The 20,782-nt window shown below is 48.9% G+C and overlaps 1 protein-coding gene across 13 annotated transcripts in view; it reads left to right on the top strand.

Annotated features, from left to right (window-relative positions):
- LOC146786091 (eukaryotic translation initiation factor 4 gamma 1-like) overlaps window positions 1–20,782 on the top strand; it is a 1,219,153-nt gene that overhangs the window by 554,190 nt on the left and 644,181 nt on the right. For all 13 annotated transcript variants that reach the window (XM_085635575.1, XM_085635572.1, XM_085635570.1 and 10 more), the window contains one exon: window positions 4,694–4,786. In XM_085635575.1, the coding sequence (XP_085491701.1) occupies window positions 4,694–4,786 (93 nt within the window). The remainder of the gene's footprint in view (window positions 1–4,693; window positions 4,787–20,782) is intronic.

The raw sequence follows: 20,782 nt of genomic DNA, 5'->3' as shown, positions 1-20,782 counted from the left end.
CATAAGAAAATAAAAATTGGATCTTTGAAGAAATGCAGTGCGATGGACTCTGCTTTTTCTATTGATTCGGAAATCTGGACTGTTAGACTTCCTGTCCAATAATCATTGTATTGATTGTGAATATTATAGTTTGGACAATAGGCTAACATATGGGCCTGAAACTTGAATGTTCTTATGGACATAAGGGTCTGCGGATCATTTCTTTCTAAACTTTCATGTATACCAGTCCATCACCCGGCCTATTTTTTGTTTCCTAAAAGAGGGATGTCGTTCCTCCTTAACTGCATAAATTCCACATGGGTGACTAAGTGTGCGGTAAGTCGGAACGAAGAAGACAAAGGATGGGCAGAAAATTATCATCTCCTGATGGCTTGTGCTCTGCAATTAAAATCTGCTACGCATTAGCCAAGAAGCACCCCCCCCCCCCCCTCCACCCCCGGTGCATGCGTGCTCATTCCGCTAAAGCAACGACCACTGCATTAGCACACTGAGTCCTGGTCCTGGAGCACCATGCGCCTCTGCACATGTTCACCAAACACTACTGCCTGGACAGTCTGGTCCTTCGGAATGCACACTTTGCCCGCTTGGTCCTGCAAGACTTTTTGATGTGAATTTTTCAGACCCACCTCTGGGGAGGCATTGGTTGGTTCTCTATTCCAAGGTATGAAGTCGGTCTCCTGAAGTCTCTGAACAAGTTCCTTCCCTTGGGTAATTGTGAGAAAGTGGCTCTGTATATACTGTTCCCAAATAGATACAGAGTGTACAGAGTCCACAGTCTCCAGAGGTTTGGCAGAGGCTAAAGTTAGATATAACCTTACTCTCTAAAGTGGTAGCTTGGTCGAGCAGTGAGGCAGTATCAGAGGACAGTGTAAAGCATTTGTTGCACACACTCGGTCAGCAAATGGTCTCACACACTCAATAACTGAACTCTAGGCCAATGGTTTTTATATAAAAAAAATGTATATGCTTGTTTTATTTTAGAACCAACAATGAGTATCAAAATATACTTTCTCAGAATGAGATGCGTTAGATAAATACTTTTGCAATATGCAATTGGCATTTGTAGAAAGTTACAGGTTGTTGCAATAGGCCACACAGTTTTAAACACAATGCATTGAGTTCAATGGAAGTTTCAAAGTTATTTGCAATAGATTACTTTCAGGATTACTTTTGTAATTCCAGGACTGGATCCTAGATTCAGTCCTTGGTCAGTTTTTAGGAACAATTGATAAAAGTCGACTTCGTTACTATTATGATTTTTAGATAATATTTTGCTATTTTAAAAGTTGACACTTAGAAAATATTTCATAGAGAACAGTCAATGATTCCCTATGCAGAAAATTCAAGTTGCAGCTATAGTATGTTCTCGTTACTTTTGTAATCCAGTACTGGGTGCCTAGACTTCGTATTGGGACCTTTTTATCCAAAACAGTTAAGTAATTACGTTTTCAGAATTTGTACGATTTTTAAAGAATATTTAAAGTTTGCCGAAATCGACACTTAGAAGAAATTTCACAGAAAAACAGTCAATGATTTCCTACGGAAGAAAATTGGGTTACTGGTAAGTACAGTTGTGAATAGTTTTCAGAGTCCGTGCTGGGCACCAAGATCCAGCACTGGGAGCTCACCTAATAGCAGGGGAGTATTTTTGTTTTTGTTACTCGGCTGATTTTTGGTGACTATTTTAAGTTTTGAAAACTCCACACTTAGAAGAAATTTCAGAAGAAACCAATCAGTGTTACCCTATGGAGAAAATTGAGTTATCGGCTTCAAGGTAAGTACGCGACTGGCAGAGTTAAGGTTCTGGGCATAGACTCAGGAGTCTCCCAGGGTCAGGTAGGTACAGTTGTTACGCCCTCAGCGGCACAGGGGCAGCCAGGTGCAGAGAGAGTTAGGCCCTATGTTATCCTATGGGAGGCAGGGAGGCCTTGGTTGGTGACTGCTGACGAACAGGCCACACGGCTGTGGGAGCTGAGCTCCTGGTCACTTGCTCAGGGCAAATGGGGAAGTAGATAGGTGCAAAGGTTACACTGCCAGGGCCACTCGGGCAGCTGGGTGCAGGGTGCTTTTGAGGCTTTGGGCACTCAATTAATTTCAATGGGAAAGCTCCGGTTTAGAAAGACTACAAGCTCGGGGACGAAGATTCTTCAGGTGCCACCACCACTTCAAGAGGTAAGTTGGGTAGTTGGAGGATAGGTAGGTACCCAGGAGTTGGGCACAGGGGGCCGCGGGGCGCCGGATGCAGGGGTGCCTTTTGGTGTCAGGAAATCTTAGCCTCTGTTGATCGCGGTTGTGGGGTTACCTGGTTCTGAGGCTGCAGGCGGCGTCCGGAGCATCGAGGGAAGTCCTTGGGTGCCGGACTCGGGGTCAGTCTCCGTGGGGTCGTCCTTGTGGTCTTTGTTCACTCCGGCACAGGCCAGGCTTGGCGGGTGCAGATTGTGAAGGGTTCGCGATTCTGGACTGATGACAGGGATTAGAAGCAGATTTTGAGTAGAGCCTCTACTCATGGGAGTCCGGGGTTTGTGAGGTTGCTGGCCACAAGAGATGCCGGGTTGGAGCAGGAGCAGGTTCGAGGGTCGACAGGCCGGTGGGGCTGGGGCCAAAGCAGTTAGTGTCTTCCTCTTCTTAGCAGCTGCAGGGCAGGTCTTCTTTCTTCTTGCTCTTCTCTGTAGTTCGCAATCTGGGGAAGGAAGGTTCAGGGTGCCCTTAAATACTAGATTTAGGGGCGTTACAGGTAGGTAAAGGGCTGGGACCAATGGGTCCCTGTTCTGGGGTGGGTACACCCCCTATTTTGCCACTCTCCTGTGGGAGGGGGGCAGTAGCCTATTCCTGATTGGGGTAGGGCCTCCCATCTTCAAGATGGCGAGCGCCCGGATATGTGCTTCACCTCGCCTCCCCCACCTGAGGGGTGGGGTTGGCAGGCTGGCACATCCCCTGTCCTTATTTGGGGTTTCCGGCCAGGCTTCCCACCAGAGAGGGGGTAGCAAGTGTCCCGGGGAAGCTCACAGAGGCGGCATGCCTTTGAAGCTTCCCCCTGTCCATCCTGGGGGAGGAGACCTAGCACCTCGCCCAGGATGTGCATTGTTGCAGGCCCAGGAGAGCAGGGGCTCTCCTACCTAGGGGTCCAGCAACATGTCTGCTATGTGGCAGCCTAGGTGGCCTCTCAGTCCAGACGTGTATTGTAGGTTAGGTTTCAGGGGGCATCTCTAAGATGCCCTCTGGGGTGCTTGGTACATTAAATCCCACACTGGCATCAGTGCGGGTTTAATGTGCTGAGAAGTTTGATACGAAAATTCTCAGTCTTCAGTGTTGCCATTATGGTGCTGTGGAGTTTGTGTTTGACGAGCTCTCAGCACCATGTACTCTTAAATGGCAGCACTGCACTTAGTGCCCAGGAATGGACCTGGGTACTGTAGGGGCACAGGGCTCGTGCTCCTGTACCCACACCACTGGCATAGGGCACCCAGCTAGAGGGGTGGCTGATGTATTGCAGTGCAGGTAGTGGGCATGGCACACAGGGATGTGTGCCATGTCGACTCTTTGTTTTGTCTTGTACCCAGACACTCAGCCCGCAATGGCAGTGTGTGTGTTAGGGTACAGGGCCTCTAAGGGTGGCACAATGAGTGCTGCAGTCCTTAGAGGCCTTCCCTGGTCACAAGGCCCTGGGTACCTTGGGTACCATTTACCAGGGGCTGACCTGTGGCCAGTGTTTGCCAATTTGGAGGTTTTTGTTTAGGGAAGGAACATAGGCCCCTGGGCACCTGATTGGCAGGAGTCCAGGGCACACTCAGTAAAAGTACATTCAGCAATTCAGCAAAAAGTGGGGGCATACCATGCCAGAAAGATGGCATTTTCTCACAGTAATGCCTCATTTTGTGGTAGAGACACATCCAGCTGCAGATTCCTTACGGACCCACCCATCCTCCCCGATGTATGTCTAGGGACAGAGCTTTCCCCTTTCAGGGCCCTAGTTTTCTACACCAGTGGTCAGTGTTTGTGGCTCCACACTCCTAGTGTGAAAAGTCCAGAAAAGAAACTGATGTCAGCGCACTGGGGTGGCATCTATTTATACTCTTTGTATGTTACTTCTGGCGTGTATGACAACGCATTGAGCTGAACGACACCACCTACCAGTGTACAGGAGTACTGCTTTCAAAAATTTCCGGAGCCAGTCTGACTCTTGGGGATAATTCTTTTGTAAAGAGTGTGCGACTAGATAGTCTCCACCATATAAGGTTAGTAACTTGATCTTCATGCTCTTGTGTCCATGAGTTGTAAATGATGTGCTGTCCTGTTTACTTTCACATGCAAACATTTGCAAGAGAGACTGTACGGCATTTAGAGAACTTTGAGTGCACACATTGGTAAAGACAATTGATTTCCACCTTGTGAGATTTGTTCAGTTGGTTCTTGTATCACTTGTTAGTTAAATATTTCTTTACGAGAAACTCGACAAATTAAGTGGAGATGAAAAGGCCATAATGTAGGCAGTTTTTGAGTTATAAAAAAAAGGTGCTTTTTTGTTGGTAAATTGACATTGTTTGGTGATCCCAACTGTGTACTGTTTTTGAAGCTTTGCAAAACCCTGCAAAATTATTTCTGGTATAAATCCAAAGTGCACTGTAAAGATTGCCATTTTTAGCACAGATGGGATACTCCTGATATTGATAATTTGAATTATTCTCACCATTAGATTCGAATACGAGATCCAAATCAAGGTGGTAAAGACATCACAGAGGAGATTATGTCTGGAGGAAGAACGACTTCCACACCAACTCCACCTCAGGTAAGAGCTTTTCCAAGGCAGCCCTGCATGGTAGAGTGCTTATCTGCTCTGAGATCAAAATATAATTTGGTGGTAACAAGTAGTATTTATCTGCAACTTGCACATACCAGTGCTTTTTCAGACATGATTTTTTAAACCCATTAGGTAGTGAAGCTTACAATGAACAGTAGAACGCCCTACGTCAATAGTTCAGTGCATCAAATAATGATGATCGGAGGGGAGTCTGAAGACCCGGGGGGGGGGGGCTTAAAGAGAACATCTATTTTTCAAAGCAGTAGAGGAAATGCATGAGATTTAGAGAAGAGAAACTTAACCTTAATACTATTCCTATTGGGAAAAGAGAGCATGCATTACTGTCAACTTACCTGTTTACTTCTGAGATTGTGTTCTACAGTAGTGTGCTACTCGCAAAGCACTTGCCTAGTAAGCGCTGTATAAATGCTTTGTTCGTAACGAGTTGCTGTAGGTACACATGCTCATCATAGTCCTACTTTCTTGCTTGGCTCAGACGTTTGCAAGTAATATGTAATATTTCTTCAAAGAAGTCTTTAGACCCAATGTGTATATGGCGACTCCTCTTTAGCCTGGCAATGTGTATGGGCCCAGACTCCATTATAGATTGTCCTTTCATTTTTGCTGCTGGGTTTCGACGTGCACTACCGGAGTTCTGGGATTGAGACGCCTCTCGACACTTTCGGCTGTCATTACGGATTTCAGATTAAGAGTTCATCAAGGCTCTTGTCACTGAGATTTCTAGGAGACAGCTGCTATCCAGACTCCCCTACTGTGCCCTGACCCAGCTCTGGGCTTCGAGCACCAACTCAACAACTTCTTGCTAGAGAATGCGTTATTGGTAACAGACGCAGTTTCAACATTGCCCTTCATGCTGCAGGAAATTCCCCTGGCATGGTAATTTTTGTTAATCCCTGGAGCACTACACCTCACATGCAAGGCATGTATTGATGTTTAGGTGCAAGAGGACTCTGCTACCACAGAGAGACTGTTGGCACATCACAAGATCAACAGGTGATCCCCGGTGGAGGCTCCAGACATCTTCTAGGAGCAAACCCCTGATAATGGAGGAGGCTAGAACCGCTAGTGTCCCACCTCATCAGCCGCCAGAAACCTTCCTCCTCTGCATTGGAGCCAGAAAAGAATAAATCGTCGATGAAGTTACGGGATCATGCACACAGACAACGCCATTGGACGAGAGTATGCCGGAAGCGCACCCTAAGCCCTGCAACCCCTTACCCCCCCCCCCCCCCCCCCCCCCCCCAAATTATCATTTATATAGTCTAAATCAGGGAGCCTCCAGGGCTACCTTTCCTAGATGCAGGCTCCTATCTCAAGCAACAAAAACAAGCATACCACCGTTGCATTCCCCTAGGATAAACGAGTGGCGAGTATCAATGAAACTAATGTAGAGGCAAGGGGACCTAGACCACCACCAAGCACTGACTACATATACCGCAGGTGACTATTACCACAGACTCATCACAAGTCTGTTGGGTAGCACCCCTCAATCACACGACAAAGATGTGAACCTGGCTTAAGGCCCTCCTCCCTTGCATCCACCTGATGGCAGTATCTACAAGGGTTGGACAGTGACTTAGCAGATCTGCTCAGCAGGTCCCACCAGCAAGTCCACAAATAGGAACACAATCCTGTAGCTAGTCAGTTGCTTCTGTTGAGGAATCCTCTGATAATCTCTTCACCCTCCCAAAAACTCGAAATGCCAAACCTTCGTATCCAGGCCCCTGCAATTCACAGGCAGTGAATAATGGTACTCTGCTCGAAATGCCAATCAGTACCCATGAGAAGCTCTCAAGAGACTTTCAACAGAAACCAAGACTAGATCAGACATTCAGATTCCAAACAGCTTGATTTGGCACCGGATGTTCCAGAATTCAGTTACCTTTGCTTCCCACAGAAGTGCATTGACATCCTGAAGGAAGCCCACAGGCCAACTACTTGCACCGGTTATGTGGCCGATTGAAAATATTAGTTAATTACTGTATCTCAAAACATCTGGACTCTAACCTGTAGTCTAGGAAATTTGCTATTTCCAGCTACATAATTCTGGATTAGCATACATGCTCATTCACTTAGCAGTCACAGCTGCTTGTACGCAGACCACTCTTCTCTTGTTTTGCATACCAGCCATTAAAGCTTTCTTGGAAGGTCTTAAAAGAATCCTCTTCCCACGGATATCTCTAGACCCTGATTGGAATCTCAATGTAGTCCTGAGCAGACTCACGGAGCCCCCCTTTTGAGCTCCTGCATTCCTGCCCTGGTATTTCTCCTGGAAAGCAGCATTTCGATTTGCAATAGCTTCACTTGGGTATAGTAGGAAATTGCAAGCACACCCACTCTACAGAAACCTTGCCTTCAGGTTCGCAATGATGGGGTAGTTCAAAGGAGTACCCCCCTCCGCCCACACGCTTACCTGCGCCAGCCACCGCTGCCCTAGGGCACACTACACAGCAAAGGCTGCCAACATGGCCTTCCTGAGACAGTCCACTAATTGACCTATGCAAAGCAGCTTTCTGGTAAACCTAGCACACATTTATTAAAAACTGTTTTTTCTTGCTAGGCAGTAAGCTCAAGTTGGCCAGACAGTCCTAAGTATCCTTCAGGCATCTGCCCCAGCCACACGCTAACTGTCCCTTATTTCAAGGGACTGCTTTATGGTCTATGCAGAGCATGTGTAGCCACAGCAGCATATGCTGCGAAAATAACATTTTATTTACCTTGTAAGCATCTATTCGTAGTGTATGGTGCAGTAGATTCACATGCACCCCCGCTCTCCTCCCTGCAAGGTGTGTAGAAAAGATGCACAGAATCCGCAATTCATATAAAGGATTTAATAGCCGAGGAGCATGGAAGGACACAACCTTAATCTACAGTGTCTCCCCTGCTACTGCCCCAATACAATTCTTAGTCCAACACAAACATTCCAGGAATGCTTGTTAGTCAAGCATTCATGTTAACCAAGCAACACAACCCCCCCCCCCCCCCCCCCAATAGGAACATCTTCCTAGGAAATATAACCAGCATTGGCTTAGCCAATAGGTCTCGCCTTTGGGGCCTTATAAGTGTTTAGGCAGAGCTATTGACTTTGCCAATGTGTTTAGGCTGTGCTGTAGAGAAGTGTGGCTGCTCTGCAGCATGCTGAAAAGTTGTAATAAAGTGCCAGAAGCATTTTTGTTACCTTATATATGACCAAGAAGGCATTATGTCCAACAGAACGACCATATTAAATTATTATACAATAAAGTCCTAATTTTTCTTTTTTTCTTGCAATGCTTGTTAACGTTTATTTTTTTTTTGAGGGGGCATAAACAATTGGAGGTTGATGGTTGTGAACTAGTACCTGTATTATAACTAGCAGCGTCCAGACGCTAGGGGAGAATCAACAGATGGCAGATTCCGAGAGCAGGCTGAGGTGGTATTGAGTGATGTTGAGGTGGTGGTGGTGGTGGTGGTGGTGGTGACTGGTACTAAGACGATGCTGAATGATACTTTGGTCTTGCTGAGTGATGATTTGGTGGTGTACTATTGCAAAGGCGATGTTGAGTGATGCTGTGTAGGCGTGGAGTGATGCTGTGTAGGAGTCAGCCAGTCTGTGAGAGTCCATTGTTCCGTGTAATTTTTCATTTCAAGCAGTATAATGGGCCCTTTGTGCGGTGAATGGAGCTGCCGTTTACACAAAGCTGTCAGTCTATTGTTCCTCCTATCACCCTTCAATTTAATAAATCAGAGGTGTTAATCCCTTAATGTTTTTTCTGGGATTTAACACTGTTAATCTGTCCCTCTAAACAATGCCTGTTCACACAGGCCCCATCCTTAGTTTGCTTACTGTAAAAATGGTTTTGCAGCGTGAATCTTTCTGGATTCACTATGCTGTGCATTATTCCGCGATCTTGTGGTTGGGTCCGGATTCGTAGTCTTTTCTTTTTTTTCTTTTTTTTTTTTTTGTAGCCCAGATGGGCGGCGACGACCACCATTTGGTGCACCTTCCGTGACGTCGTCGTGCTTCCTGCGGAAGTCCCACCTTTGGGGCGCCATCTTCAGATTCTTTTTTCCACCGTTTGGTCTGGATCGTCATCGAGAAGCTCCAGAGTTACAACCGAAGGAAGAAGAAAGAAAAGCGAGTTTCGTCGACAAATACATCAGAGATTTCACAGGAAAGGAAGATATTTCATCAGGAGTGCGAAGAAAGGAGGTTCAGCGCCCTTTTCTTCGACGACCTTGGAGAATGCGCACTCAGAGGCCCTGAGCGCAATGGACAAGACGCCATTCAAGTTCTGCCCAAACTGCCACCACAAGTTCGCGCAGAAGGACCAGCATCCGGTCTGCAACCTCTGCCTACCGGTCGAACACCAGAGTAAGGACTGCAACGCCTGCTCAGCCTTCGCGCCGAAGACGCTCAGGGTGAGAGATCGGCAGAGAAGAGCCAACGCCAGCTTGGATGGCAAGGGTAAGGCCCCGTCGCTCTACGATCTGGGCCTCTCCTCGGACGACGAGGACAATGTCGCCGGGACAGCCGAAAACTTCACGGTCGTAGAGACCGACAAGAAAAAAAGACTAGGTAAGAGAATCGTCGAGGGAAAAACAGAAAGTACCTCAAACACGAGGGTGACTCGAGAAAATCTGAGTCTAAGTCCACGAAGGGAGCCCCGGCGCCGAAAACTTCGACGACCAAAGGGGGAACCATGGACAAGAGGCCGAGCGGATCCTTAGAGAAGGACTCCCTGGTGCCGAAAGACGCCGAAAAGCAAGGGTTGTCGAAGACAACCCGGGGAACGGCCCGATCGACGCTGAAAGAACGGTCGACGTCGGCGCAAGTTTCGACTAAAAGACCCGCTGTCGACGCCGAAAGAATCTCCGAGATGGAGAAAAAGAAGAGGCGGCTCGAGGCCGAAATGGAGAACATCCTTCAAAGGAAGGAGTTCGACGCCAAGATGAAGGAATTCAAGATTCCAACGGTTTCATCGTCGAGGTCGAGGATGAATTCGACACTGAGGGACTGATGAGGGATCTCGAAGAGGAAGACGAGACCTATTATGACGAGGAAGCCGAGGAAGAAGACCAACAGTCGGTCTACGGCTCGCCACCATCTACCAGCCACGAGATCGAATGGCAGGATCTCGAAACCGAAAACCCGGAGGAGTCCGTGGACACGTACCCTTCGAGGCCTTTGTCACCCGACATCGGGGTGTACAATATGGTGGTCAGGAGCGCAGCGACAGCCTTCGGCGTCAAACTCGACGAAGAGAAGCCGAAAGCAGATTTTCTCGTCGAGACCCTGCTCCCCATCCAGACGAGGAGCCAGTTCCTCCCCATGCTTCAAAGCGTGATGAATCAGGGGAGAGAAGCCTTCAAGGAACCAGCGACCTGCCGGTCGATCACGCCCAGGACTGAGAAGAAGTATAAGCACTCTTCCCTGGACCCCCCTTACATCAAAGGTAGCGTGACCGCCGACTCCATCATAGCTTCCACGGCCAGGAGAAGGGCCAACGTACCAGCAACCTCGGGCCCACCACCTGATAAAGAGAGCAGGAGGATAGACCTCACAGGAAGAAAGGTCGAGAGGAACGCCGCTATGCACTGGCGCATGGCGAATGCCAATGCTCTCCTCAATAGACACCAGTACCAGCACTGGGACGAGATGGGGGAGCTAGTAAAGCACCCCCCCCGAAGAATACCGCCAGAGAGCCTCACACCTAGTAGATGAAGGCAAAAACATCGCCAACTCCTGCATAAAGACGGCGTTGGACGGGGCAGAGACTTCAGCAAGACTCATGGCCATAGGGGTCACCGAGAGAAGGCATGCATGGTTAAGAATCTCGGGATTCAAACCGGAGGTGCAGAACAACATCCTTAGCACCCCCTTCAACGGAGAGACACTGTTCGGAGCAACAGTTGACGAGAAGCTCACCCAGCTAAAAAGAGATAACGAAACGGCGAGGTCCATGGGGGCCCTACAGCTGAGGGGAATGAGGCGAGGCAACCCCTCAAGGAGACCCTACGGTAGGGGAGGAAACCAGCAGGGGCCGTCGCACCAGACGTTCCAGCAGGGTGAAGGTCACGGACAGGGTCAACAGAAGCAAAACTGGCAGTACCAGCCCCGGGGCCAGTCCTTTCGCGGGAGAGGGAACGGACGTGGCCAGAGAAGGAGAGGGGGGGACCAGCCCTCATCAAAGTGACTCAGCACGCAGGAGGACGCCTACCCTCGACATGCCCCCAGGGGTGAGGCGCGAAACAGTAACATCGAGGGGGAGAGAAGGATCAAAAGCCTACGAGCATACAACACCAGTAGGCGGAAGGCTGAGGCTCTACCTTCACGAGTGGCAGCGTATAACCACAGACAAGTGGATACTGAACATCATGCTGTACGGATACTGCGTAGATTTGGAAAGGAAACCGCCAAACAGGAAGCCAAAGGGAAGGCAAAGATCGGCTCAAGAACTGACCCTACTCAGAGAAGAAACACGGAAGCTTCTAGAAAAGAGCGCCATAGAGCCAGTGCCTTTCAGAGAACGCAACAAGGGGGTCTACTCAAACTACTTCGTGGTCCCGAAGGTAGACGGGAGCCTCAGACCCATCCTGGACCTGCGATACCTAAACAAGTTCATCAGAACGCAAAGGTTCAAAATGACTTCGCTGCAGGAGGTACTGCCCCAAATAAGACACGGAGACTTCATGGTCACCGTGGACCTCAAGGATGCCTACCTGCACATCCCAATAAACAGAAGACACAAGGGACTTCTAAGGTTCAACATCGACCAGGAACACTACCAGTTCACAACCCTGGCATTCGGATTAAAATCGGCGCCAAGGGTTTTTACAAAATGCCTGTCGGCGGTCGCGGCCCACCTACGAAGGCAGGGGATACACGTCTACCCCTACTTAGACGACTGGCTGGTCAAGGCAAACTCACGCGAAAAGTGCGAGAGGCACGCAAAACGCATATCAGACACTCTCACGAACCTGGGGTTCTCGATTCACTGGGGGAAGTCGTCGATGGAACCGGAGCAGGTGAAGATTTTCCTGGGGGCAAAAATCAACTCCCTGAACAGTACAGTGGTGCCCAGCGACAGGAGGACAGATGCCCTACTGAAGGAGACGCGGCTCTACCAGAAGGGGCGAGCTCGGACAGTGAGGTCAGTGAGCAAGATGATGGGGATGATGGCGTCGTGTATCCAGCTGGTGCCGAATGTACGCCTGCACATGAGACCATTCCAGGAATGGCTACAACAGCAATGGTCACAAGCAAACGGAAGTTGGGAGGATCTAGTGGTTGTTACGCACGCAGTGCAGGAGGAGATAACTTGGTGGAACAGAGTCAACATGACAGCAGGGAAAAGCCTGACACCACCAAACCCAACAATGACCATTACCACGGACGCATCGCAAAAGGGATGGGGAGCACACATGGACAACCTCAGAGTGAGGGGTCTGTGGGCTCCAGCAGATGCGGTTCGCCATATCAATTACCTCGAGTTGAAGACAATCCTACTAGCCCTGAAGGCATTCCAGAGGCACCTGTACAACCAGAGGGTGTTGGTTCAAACAGACAACACCACGGCAATGTTCTACTTCAACAAATAGGGGGGGGACACAGTCGTTCCCTCTCTCCTCTCTGGCTCAGGAGATTTGGAGATGGGCCATACCTCTCAGGATAGATCTACTAGCAATTCACCTACCGGGGAAGGACAATGTGGAGGCAGACTGGCTAAGCAGGCAGACCTCGGCATCTCACGAGTGGGAGCTCAATGGGCAGGAAACGGGGAAGCTTTTCCGGAGATGGGGAACTCCCACAATAGACCTATTTGCAACACGCCAAAATGCAAAATGCCAAAGCTTCGCGTCCAGGGAACCAGATCAGCAATCCCAGGGGAATGCCCTATGGATAAGCTGGTCGAGGACATTTGCCTACGCCTTTCCACCGATACCCCTGTTGCACAGAGTGCTCAACAAGTGCAGAACCAGCAACATGACTCTGATCCTAGTGGCTCCGCAGTGGGCGAGGCAGACATGGTTCTCACAAATTCAAGAAATGGCGCAAGGCAATCCGTACAGGTTCGAGAGGAGAAAAGACCTGCTCTCAATGCAAAACGGGGATGTCCTGTACCCAGAGCCAGAGACCCTCAACCTGGCAGCATGGCTCCTGAAGACCTAGAGTTCGCACACCTAAGGTTGCCTCCGAGCACTATGCGAGTGCTACGGGAGGCAAGGAAACCAACTACACGAAAATGCTACAGCGCAAAATGGAAGAGATTCACGGTGTGGTGCAGGAAAAAAGGCCTGCAAAACAGAATGACAAGAGACTCAACTGTGCTGAGGTACCTCACACACCTTCCAAAAAGTAACCTCTGCTCGAGCTCCCTAAGGGTACACCTAGCGGCGATCGTTGCCTACACCAGAGGTGAGAAGGGTGGAAGTTTCTTCACCTCGCAGGTGGTGAAGAGATTCATGGAGGGAGCCAAAAGAATGGCCCCTCCGAAAAGGTTGCCGCCGCCGGCATGGAATCTAAACGTGGTTCTGACGGAGCTCATGAAGGCGCCGTTTGAACCCATTCACAAGGCCACTCTGCGAATGTTGACGATGAAAACGGCCTTTCTAGTGGCCATAACCTCACTACGCAGGGTGAGCGAGCTTCAAGCGCTAACGCTACAGGAACCCTACATTCAGATTCACAGACAGGGTAGTCCTGAGGACGGACCCACACTTCATGCCCAAGGTGGTGTCGGCGTTCCACATGAATCAGAGTATCCAGATACCAAGTTTCTTCCAAAACCCGACTACAAACGCAGAAAAGGCCCTGCACACCCTTGATGCCAGAAGAGCGGTGATGCACTACATTGAGAGAACCAAGGAACTCAGGAAGTCGAAGCAGCTGTTTGTGTCCTTTGCTACTAGCTTCATGGGTAGGCCAGTGACTAAGGGCACCATCGCTAGGTGGATTGCCCTCACTATTCAATTCTGTCGCAAACAGGCTGGACAGGAGCTAGCGGAGGGGCCCCAGGCTCACTCCACAAGGAAGAAGGGGGCCACCGTTGCCTTCCTGGCGAACACGCCCATCCAGGACATTTGTCTCGCGGCAACTTGGGCATCTGTGCACACGTTCACGAAACACTACTGCGTGGACATTCAGATGAATAAGGAGGCACAGGTCGGACAGAAGGTGCTTCAACACATTTTCAACGACCAACGCTCATCTTCCACCCTGCCACCACAAAATTAGGAAAACCGCTACAAAGTCTATGCCCAGTATAGTGAATCCAGAAAGATTCACGCTGCAAAACGAAAAGTTTCTTACCTGTCGGTGTAGTTTTGCAGCTTGAAGATCTTTCTGGATTCACTAGCGAACCCACCCACCTCCGCCAGGAAGATGAGGCTGGAGGAAGAGGGGGTGAAATGGAAAAGATCAAAGAAATGGAAACGTACAGAAAAATGGACAAGAAGGATTAAGCAATCGCCTAGGGTTTAAAAAAAAAAAAAAGGAAAAAAGAACCCGAAGATGGCGCCCCAAAGGTGGGACTTCCGCAGGAAGCACGACGACGTCACGGAAGGTGCACCAAATGGTGGTCGTCGCCGCCCACCTGGGCTACAAAAAAAAAAAGACTACGAATCCGGACCCAACCACAAGATCGCGGAATAATGCACAGCATAGTGAATCCAGAAAGGTCTTCAAGCTGCAAAACTACACCGACAAGTAAACTTTTCGTTCCTTGGTTTGTGTATTTAGCATTGTTTACCTCCCAGATCTTGAGGCCGCCCGGGTGGGTTCACGTTAATTAAAATGTGAAACTTTATTTGGTAATAGGAGTCCCTTTTTTGGTCGAGGACTGTCCGGTCTGCCGAAGGCAGAACCGGAAGTCGGAGATTTAATGTTTCTGAGAGTGGCTCCTTAGCCCACCTCTCTTTTTGCCTCTCCTCCATTGGCTGGCTTCCTAAACGGAGGCCAGCCATTAGAGGAGAGAGCCGTCCCTCCAAATAGGCTCCGTCTTTTTCAGATTCGGGGGCGTGTTCCGTGCTGTTCTTTCCACTTTGTAGCCACGCTCTTTTTTAGGTGTGTTTTTCTCTCCTCCTGCCAATGGCAAGAGGAGAGAAAAAGAAACACGCCCCCGAATCTGAAACCGCCGCTGCGTTTCTCCGAGGCATTTCTGCTTCGCCTCGGAGAAAGGCGGCGGTGGATATGGCGTCTGAAAATCTATCCAGTGGTCCGTGGGGCACAGTCTGCAAGCGCGGGTGCCAAGGGCATCCAAAGGGCAGGGGAAACAGCCAACGTTTCAATTTCCGGGCTTCGGGGGGTAGACTTAGGCTATGGGCCCCAGACTCAGTGCTCTGGAGAGGCAGAAGGGGGGGGGGGGGGAATCGCTGCTCTACCCCTGCCGTGAAGTGTGGAGTCACTGATGCAGTGTGGAAGGCCCTCTGCGGCCCACAGCGTAAGTCTGAGTGCACCCAGCTGTGCCGGCTTACCCGCTGGGCTCCGCGTCTCTACTGGGGCCGCCGCAGGAGAATCAGTGACTGTGCGGGAGGAGCGGCGGTCGTGAGCGCGATGGAGATAAGTGGGGCCGCACCTTCTTGATGTGCTCCGGAGCTCGCAGGCCTTTCTCTCAGCACCCGACGCGAGGTGACGTCCAGCGCTGCCGGGGCTCTCCTGTCTTAGTGCCGGCTGATATATCTACACTTGTGGCTGTCGAAGTGCATAAAAAAATAGTGAGCAATACCAATAGCTCTACCTAGAATATTGCCGAGACCACACAAGAAAAAGTGTTAATATGCAGCATGTCATTTATTGTCATTTCCCAGTGCTGCACCTCGACTAACCTGGTGGAAACTGCTCTGCATTCCAGAAAAAACAAGCGGAAGCTACACCGATCTGAACCTTTCCCTTGTACAAGGCAGGTTCCCAAGCTTCTGACAAATGAGCAGCCAGGATACACTTAGAGGCGGGACCTCCTTATCAATCCTGGCTTTTCATGGGGCTCAAGGGCGCCTGATTGACAAGTCCTGAAACTCTGCCATGGCTCATACTGGGCTCCCTGTGGCTATTGCAGGTATCAGCTATGTATTGTGAATGTGTGGTGCGGGGCTGTGAGGAATCACTCTCTTCTTACCTGCGCAGTGCCAGTGAAGCCAGCAGTTTGAGCCCTCTGCTTCATCATCTGCCACACATAACTAAACTATCCGTGACATTTGTTTTCCGGTAAAACCTGGAAGGTCAAGCAGTCTAATTAGAGAGGGAAGTAGGCAAAGCATTCGCAAGCCAGCACCATAGCACCCGATGGGTCGATTGCCACTGCTTGCGGTGGCTGATTTGTATTTGACTGTCAGGCAATTTGTGTTTGACCATGAAAATATTGAAACCTAAAAATAAACTTTAAAGTAGCTTCTGAGAAAGTTTGGGAATCCTAGCTATGTGAAAGAGTAAAAACGAACTGACTTATTCTGCAGGGCATTATGGACTGGGGCAGTGTGCAATTCTTAAAGTGCAATAGGCAGTTTTCTTGTATGAGCACCATTTTTCCTTTCGGTTTTAAAATGATTTTTAGCGTGGGTTTTTCAGTCAAATGCATGGCTGATTGGTTTGTATGCCTTAAACTACTAACTCTTGAGCACTTTTTTATATATAAAATTGTGTTCTAGTTTCTCTCTCCCTCTCCCCCCTCTCTCTCTCTCTCCTACCTCTCCCTCTCCCTATCTCAGGAATTCAGAAAGAACCTCCGATGGCAGATCCCCTTATTAAATGCCTGAGCGTTTAACCTTGGAATCGTAACTTCTCAAGCCTGCTTCGAGTAGAAGACCAAACAGAAAATGTAAAGAACCTGTTGCATAGACCCCAATGCCCATGTCCACACTAAGTCTTGCTCAAGAAAAAAACTAGGAAATACGCTTATATTGTGCAAATAGACTACTATAGATTTTAGTCTTCGGTTTTATTTATTACTTGTACATGGGCTGGCTTACTTCACAGAGAACAGCTGGAAAGGCCAACAGCCCAATGAATATTTGAAAAAGAGTATTGTGTAGTTCTATATGTAAGACTACATCACTGTTTCACTACCTGACTCTTTCCCACTACATAACTCTCTCTACCTCACTACTCCACTCTATCTCACTACCTCACAACTTCTCCCTCTCAAAACATCACTACCTCACTCTCTAGCTCACAACCTCACAACTTCACTCTCTCTATCTCACTACCTCAATCACTCTCTATCTCACTACCTCACTCTTTCTATCTCACTAACTCACTTTCACTCTTTCACTACCTCTCTCTCACTACATCACAACATCACTCTATGCTTATATATCACTACCTCACAACATCCCTCTCCCTCACTACCTCACTCTTTCACTACCTCACTCTCTCACTACCTCACGCTATCTGCCTCACTCTCTCTCACTACCTCACTCTCAATTTCAATACCTCACTCTCTCTCTCTATCTCACTACCTCACTCTCTCTCTGCTAATGCAATAGGTATCACATATGCAAAAAAAAGCTAATGCCAATAGAAATGACAATGCCATTTATTTAGGGATACAAAAATAATAAAAAAAAGGAGCAATACCAATAGCTCTACCTATAATATTGCTGAGACCATTGCATTGTAAATGCTTGTTAAAATTAATTACAATTCTCTTCATTGCTTATCCTTAAACTTTCACACAGAGAAAGCGAAAGTGATGGCAGGGATGTGCTCTGTGGTGGGGGAGAGGCAGAACGAGGTGCTTGGGAGAGCAAGGCCTAATGAGCCATTAAAGCCACATGGCGGCTGCGCGTGTAAACGCTCGCGTGAACGCAAGCGCTAGGCCAGCCAAAGCGTTGGGTAGCACTTTGAAAACCCACCTACTAAATGTCTTGCAGCGCATGCGCTGGCTCAGGCGAGACCTAAAAACTAGGGCAAAGGAGAAAAAAAAGACTAGCAACAGCAAAAAACAAGAACTATGAATTATTCAGTGCAATCCTTCAACCAAACAGGAGCCTTCTTTTCTCTTACCAACTTTTGCTTATGGTCCAGGTTGGTTGTTGCCCCCCAGCTCAGCGATGGCATCATTGGCAACACTAAACCTTTTCAGCATTGTATCTTGCTCCTCTGACATAAGATACCCCACACCCTCCATCATACAATCGTACTAGTGTTTGTCCTCCTCCTGCAAGTTTCCCCTCATGCTCTTCCGAGCCCTGACCTTGCACGTCCGACACACCATCCATTCAAAACCACTACCTGTACCACCTACATCACCACCTTACACTCCTTGGCAATCCTCTTCAAATTCCAAACCTTACCAGGTATTCAGTCTCCAACTTTATTCTTCACAGGTCTGGCCTCCACGTTTCACATCATAATATTCCTTGCTTCTATTATGCACCTGTTCCATTGTTTTCTGTACTCCCACCTTCGACCACGACTCCACACTAGAAGAACACAACCAACCAGGGTTATATTTGGATCTGTGTTGGATCTGTGTTTACGTCCACGCATAATTACATATGGTGGCAACCCCGTAGCATCAGTACAAGTATTGTGGTAAGCCGACACTTCCCCTCTTGTGTAATCCAATCTTCACCCCCTCTCACGGCTAACTGAATGGTACCCTTCAACACGCGGTTAAATCTTTCCACCATTCCATTGCCGCTTGGATTATATAAGGATGTGGCTTATGTCTGATACACGTTTATCAAAGTACCCTCTAGCTTTGTTAGATAAAAATTTAATAAAGCAAACACCAAGAGGATGGACGGAGCGCTGAATTTCCGTGCTCTCCATGCCACTGGATTCAAACTAGCCAGCTGAGGGGTGAAACACCGAAACTGATCCCAGGATGCTTGTTCCCAGTCCAGGGAGGACCTGGCCTGGCAGTTCAGACTGGACTGTTCCCATAGGGAGCAGGGTCAAGACTGATTTGCATATGGCTGGGTTATAACGAAAAGTTTCTTACCTGTCGGTGTAGTTTTGCAGCTTGAAGATCTTTCTGGATTCACTATGCTGTGCATTATTCCGCGATCTTGTGGTTGGGTCCGGATTCGTAGTCTTTTTTTTTTTTTTTTTTGTAGCCCACGTTGGCGGCGACGACCACCATTTGGTGCACCTTCCGTGACGTCGTCGTGCTTCCTGCGGAAGTCCCACCTTTGGGGCGCCATCTTCGGGTTCTTTTTTCCCTTTTTTTTTTTTTAACCCTAGGCGATTGCTTAATCCTTCTTGTCCATTTTTCTGTACGTTTCCATTTCTTTGATCTTTTCCATTTCACCCCCTCTTCCTCCAGCCTCATCTTCCTGGCGGAGGTGGGTGGGTTCGCTAGTGAATCCAGAAAGATCTTCAAGCTGCAAAACTACACCGACAGGTAAGAAACTTTTCGTTTTGCAGCGTGAATCTTTCTGGATTCACTATGCTGTGCATAGACTTTGTAGCGGTTTTCCTAATTTTGTGGTGGCTGGGTGGAAGATGAGCGTTGGTCGTTGAAAATGTGTTGGAGCACCTTCTGTCCGACCTGTGCCTCCTTATTCATCTGAATGTCCACGCAGTAGTGTTTCGTGAACGTGTGCACAGATGCCCAAGTTGCTGCGAGACAAATGTCTTGGATGGGCGTGTTTGCCAGGAAGGCAACGGTGGCCCCCTTCTTCCTTGTGGAGTGAGCCTGGGGCCCCTCCGCTAGCTCCTGTCCAGCCTGTTTGTGACAGAATTGAATAGTGAGGGCAATCCACCTAGCGATGGTGCCCTTAGTCACTGGCCTACCCATGAAGCTAGTAGCAAAGGACACAAACAGCTGCTTCGACTTCCTGAGTTCCTTGGTTCTCTCAATGTAGTGCATCACCGCTCTTCTGGCATCGAGGGTGTGCAGGGCCTTTTCTGCGTTTGTAGTCGGGTTTTGGAAGAAACTTGGTATCTGGATACTCTGATTCATGTGGAACGCCGACACCACCTTGGGCATGAAGTGTGGGTCCGTCCTCAGGACTACCCTGTCTTTGTGAATTTGGATGTAGGGTTCCTGTAGCGTTAGTGCTTGAAGCTCGCTCACCCTGCGTAGTGAGGTTATGGCCACTAGAAAGGCAGTTTTCATCGTCAACATTTGCAGAGTGGCTTTGTGAATGGGTTCAAACGGCGCCTTCATGAGCTCCGTCAGAACCACGTTTAAATTCCATGCCGGCGGCGGCAACCTTTTCGGGGGGGGGGCATTCTTTTGGCTCCCTCCATGAATCTCTTCACCACCTGCGAGGTGAAGAAACTTCCACCCTTCTCACCTCTGGTGTAGGCAACGATCGCTGCTAGGTGTACCCTTAGGGAGCTCGAGCAGAGGTTACTTTTTAGAAGGTGTGTGAGGTACCTCAGCACAGTTGAGTCTCTTGTCATTTTGTTTTGCAGGCCTTTTTTCCTGCACCACACCGTGAATCTCTTCCATTTTGCGCTGTAGCATTTTCTTGTAGTTGGTTTCCTTGCCTCCCGTAGCACTCTCATAGTGCTCTGAGGCAACCTTAGGTGTGCGAACTCTAGGTCTTCAGGAGCCATGCTGCCAGGTTGAGGGTCTCTGGCTCTGGGTGCAGGACCTCCCCGTTTTGCATTGAGAGCAGGTCTTTTCTCCTCTCGAACCTGTACGGATTGCCTTGCGCCATTTCTTGAATTTGTGAGAACCATGTCTGCCTCGCCCACTGCGGAGCCACTAGGATTAGAGTCATGTTGCTGGTTCTGCACTTGTTGAGCACTCTGTGCAACAGGGGTATCGGTGGAAAGGCGTAGGCAAATGTCCTCGACCAGCTTATCCATAGGCCCTGGGATTGCTGATCTGGTTCCCTGGACGCGAAGCTTTGGCATTTTGCATTTTGGCGTGTTGCAAATAGGTCTATTGTGGGAGTTCCCCATCTCCGGAAAAGCTTCTCCGTTTCCTGGCCATTGAGCTCCCACTCGTGAGATGCCGAGGTCTGCCTGCTTAGCCAGTCTGCCTCCACATTGTCCTTCCCCGGTAGGTGAATTGCTAGTAGATC

The sequence above is a fragment of the Triturus cristatus genome, chromosome 11 (genome assembly GCF_964204655.1).
Source record: "Triturus cristatus chromosome 11, aTriCri1.1, whole genome shotgun sequence".
NCBI lineage: Eukaryota > Metazoa > Chordata > Amphibia > Caudata > Salamandridae > Triturus > Triturus cristatus.
This window is presented reverse-complemented; position numbering and strand designations above follow the sequence as displayed.